General features: G+C 33.2%; 1 protein-coding gene across 1 annotated transcript; it reads left to right on the forward strand.

The window, feature by feature from the left end:
* The first annotated feature begins 818 nt into the window (after positions 1–818).
* LOC101356191 (olfactory receptor 4F6-like) lies at positions 819–1,820 on the forward strand. The gene has a single exon (XM_004390963.2). It carries the CDS (start codon positions 864–866, stop codon positions 1,818–1,820), a length of 957 nt encoding a protein of 318 aa, XP_004391020.1. The 5' UTR covers positions 819–863.
* The last annotated feature ends 1,377 nt before the right edge of the window (positions 1,821–3,197 follow it).

Raw genomic sequence — 3,197 nt, forward strand, 5'->3', positions numbered from 1 at the left:
AACTCCAGGAGAAAAGGAATGGATTCAAGATTCTTGATACATGATTTCAATTCTTTTTAAGGTTTGAATCAGTTTATATTTCTTCCAGTTATGTATGAAAGTACCCATTTTACCAAACCTTTGCCAATTTAATAATATTAATACTACATTTTATTTTATTTGATCGCTAAGAAAGCTATATGTTTAGTTTACTTTTCTGAATTGTCTTTTCACATATTTGTCCATTTGTGTATTAGACTTTGGAATTTTTTATTGATTGGTTTGGACTCTATATTATGAAGAGGCCTTTTGTCTCTATATCATTTCAAACTCAAGTATGACTCATGTGTTGATTTGGGGTAGATTGTTTTTAAGCACGTGTAGGAAACAGCTCTCAAAGGTGTCTTAACTGTTATGCATTTCTGTTCTCACGTCTAATTTTTACTTATTTTTTTCTTCTCGACTATTTTTAAAACATTCCCTATTTTTAATTAAAAGCTTTTTATAAGTTTGTATAAAATCTACCAATTTTCTAAGATTTATTTATTTCTTCTTTTACTCTTTAGTCTTTTTTTTCAGGTGAATTTCTTGAGCTTATTTTTTGCATACTTTTCTAACTTCTTAAGTTGTTTGATTAGTTTACGTAGTTGAAATAAACTATTTAAAGCAGTAGACTGCCTCTGTGGTACCTTTGGCCATACTACATTAATCTTTTACACCCTGGGTTTCCATTATTTTGTAAATAGTCTCCTATCAATTAAAATGAAAACTTTGCTAACTACTTTAAAATGATAAACATTTCACATTATTTTCAGTGCCTCTAAGTTGATTTCTTCCTTCTTTTCTTTCAGGTCACTTCAGAGTCTTCCCTTCTTTCTGATTCAATGGACCAAGTAAATAGCTCTATGGTAACTGAGTTTGTATTCCTGGGATTTGCACAATCCTTGGGAATGCAGTTTTTCCTGTTTTTCTTCTTGCCTTTATTCTATGTGGGAATTATCCTGGGAAACCTCTTTATTGTGTTCACAGTGATTTTTGATCCACACCTACATGCCCCCATGTATATTCTGCTGGCCAACCTATCACTCATTGACCTGGGCCTTTCATCTACCACAGTTCCTAGGATGATTTCTGATCTTTTCAGTGACTTTAAAGTCATTTCTTTCCACAATTGCATGATACAAATGTTCTTTATCCATGTCATGGGAGGAGGTGAGATGGTGCTGCTCACAGCAATGGCATATGACAGATACACAGCAATCTGCAAGCCTCTCCACTATCTAACTATTATGAATCCCAAAATGTGTGTATTTTTGGTAGTGGCCACTTGGGTCATTGGAGTGATACATGCTATGTCTCAGTTTATTTTTGTCATAAACTTACCCTTCTGTGGCCCTAATAATGTAGGGAGCTTTTACTGTGATTTTCCTCGGGTTATTAAACTTGCATGCGTGGATACTTACCAACTAGAATTTGTGGTCACTGCCAACAGTGGCTTCATATCAACGGCCACCTTCTTTTTCTTAATTGCATCGTATATCTTTATTCTGTTCACTGTTCAACAACATTCTTCAAATGATTTATCCAAAGCATTCTTCACTTTGTCCACTCACATCACTGTAGTGGTTTTGTTTTTTGCTCCTTGTGTGTTTCTCTATGTGTGGCCTTTCCCTACTAAATCATTGGATAAATTTTTTGCCATTGTGGATTTTGTTGTCACCCCTGTTTTAAATCCTGCCATCTATACTTTAAGGAACAAAGATATGAAGGTGGCAATGAGAAAGCTGAGTCGACAGGTTGTAAATTCTAGGGAGATGGATTTTGTTAGTAAGAGCACCTGATGAATTCTGTGAACCATAAATATCTCTGCGATCACCATGAACACTATGGAATGTGTAAATTTTCATTATTGCCTTTAAAAATCTGAGAAGTCTGAAGAAAAGGAGTTTATTACTCTAAGAATTTTATTTTCAGATGGACTTCTAACAATTTTTGTTAATCATAAAAAATAAAATGTTGTATATTTCCATCTAACCTATAAACTTAAATTTAGTTCACCAGCAATAACTACATTGAATTTTCATATTTATATATATATGTATATATAGATATACATATATATATATGCACACAGATAAATACATATGATATAGCTTTATATTTAACTTTATCTGGAAATCAATAAATATTTCTTATGGAAATTATGTAGATCCAATGGATAAAATATGGGTATATATAAACCAGCAAACATTAAAATCGAGGAAGAAACAATTCTCATCCTAACTGTACTTTGTTAGATTAATGGGAAGCTCAATGCTGTTACAAGCCTTAAGCATTGTTTTCAGTCTTTGATCTGTCAATGTATTTTGTGCAATGTTTTTGTAGAGAAAGGATCTAGTATTTGCATTATGCAAAATTTGACTATGTTCCACTTTTTAAACAGTATCATTTTGTTGTCCTTGTACTCTTCCTCAAAGCATTTCTTGAAGCCTTTCTCAAGAATGGCTGATTCATTATAAAATATCACCTACCATCCTAAAGGTATTTGAACGGACTTATTTCCTAAAGGAGGGTAACCCGTTTATATCTCAAAAGCTTGTATAATGAGCCTGCTCTTAAGCTCTTCAGATGAATGACATCTTTTAGGTAAATCGTAGAAATCCTGGCGGTAAAGAAGCACAATCTAAAGATCACATGGATATATATCTATGATTAATTTAAGGCACATTAACTGTGGTGACTCAGCTCAGTATTAACTACTGCATGCTAATAATAAACACTGCTCAATAAGTAATAAGAACTGAGATTTTCTTATTATTGGTCAAGGCTTTCTCCTATATTATCTCCACAAGTTGGCATCAATGTTTTAAGCTATTCCCTTCTTATAAAACCTAAAGCATTATTATTTATTGTCTTGTTAAATTATCTGAACTTTACAACTTTATCTTATTTAATTGTTTTAATGTTACATAAAAATTCACCTTTAGACTCCAAAACCCATTACCACTGAGTCAATTCCAACTCATATCGACCCTAAAGGATAGAGTAGGACTGCCCATAGAGTTTCCAAGGAGTGGCTGGTGGATTTGAACTGCCAACCTTTTGGTTAGCAGCCTAGCTCTTAACCACTGTGCCACCAGGGCATACAAATATATAAGTGGGACAAGAAATTAGGGCAATAGCCCTTAAGAAGTTTCTGTGTGTTTCCTTTAATGGAC

Source organism: Trichechus manatus, unplaced genomic scaffold (genome assembly GCF_000243295.1).
Source record: "Trichechus manatus latirostris isolate Lorelei unplaced genomic scaffold, TriManLat1.0 scaffold00364, whole genome shotgun sequence".
In the NCBI taxonomy this organism is placed as follows: Eukaryota; Metazoa; Chordata; class Mammalia; order Sirenia; family Trichechidae; genus Trichechus; species Trichechus manatus.

Bases quoted from the DNA above. Each gene is read 5' to 3' on its own strand.
- LOC101356191 (XM_004390963.2), top strand. From the start codon at position 864: ATGGACCAAGTAAATAGCTCTATGGTAACTGAGTTTGTATTCCTGGGA.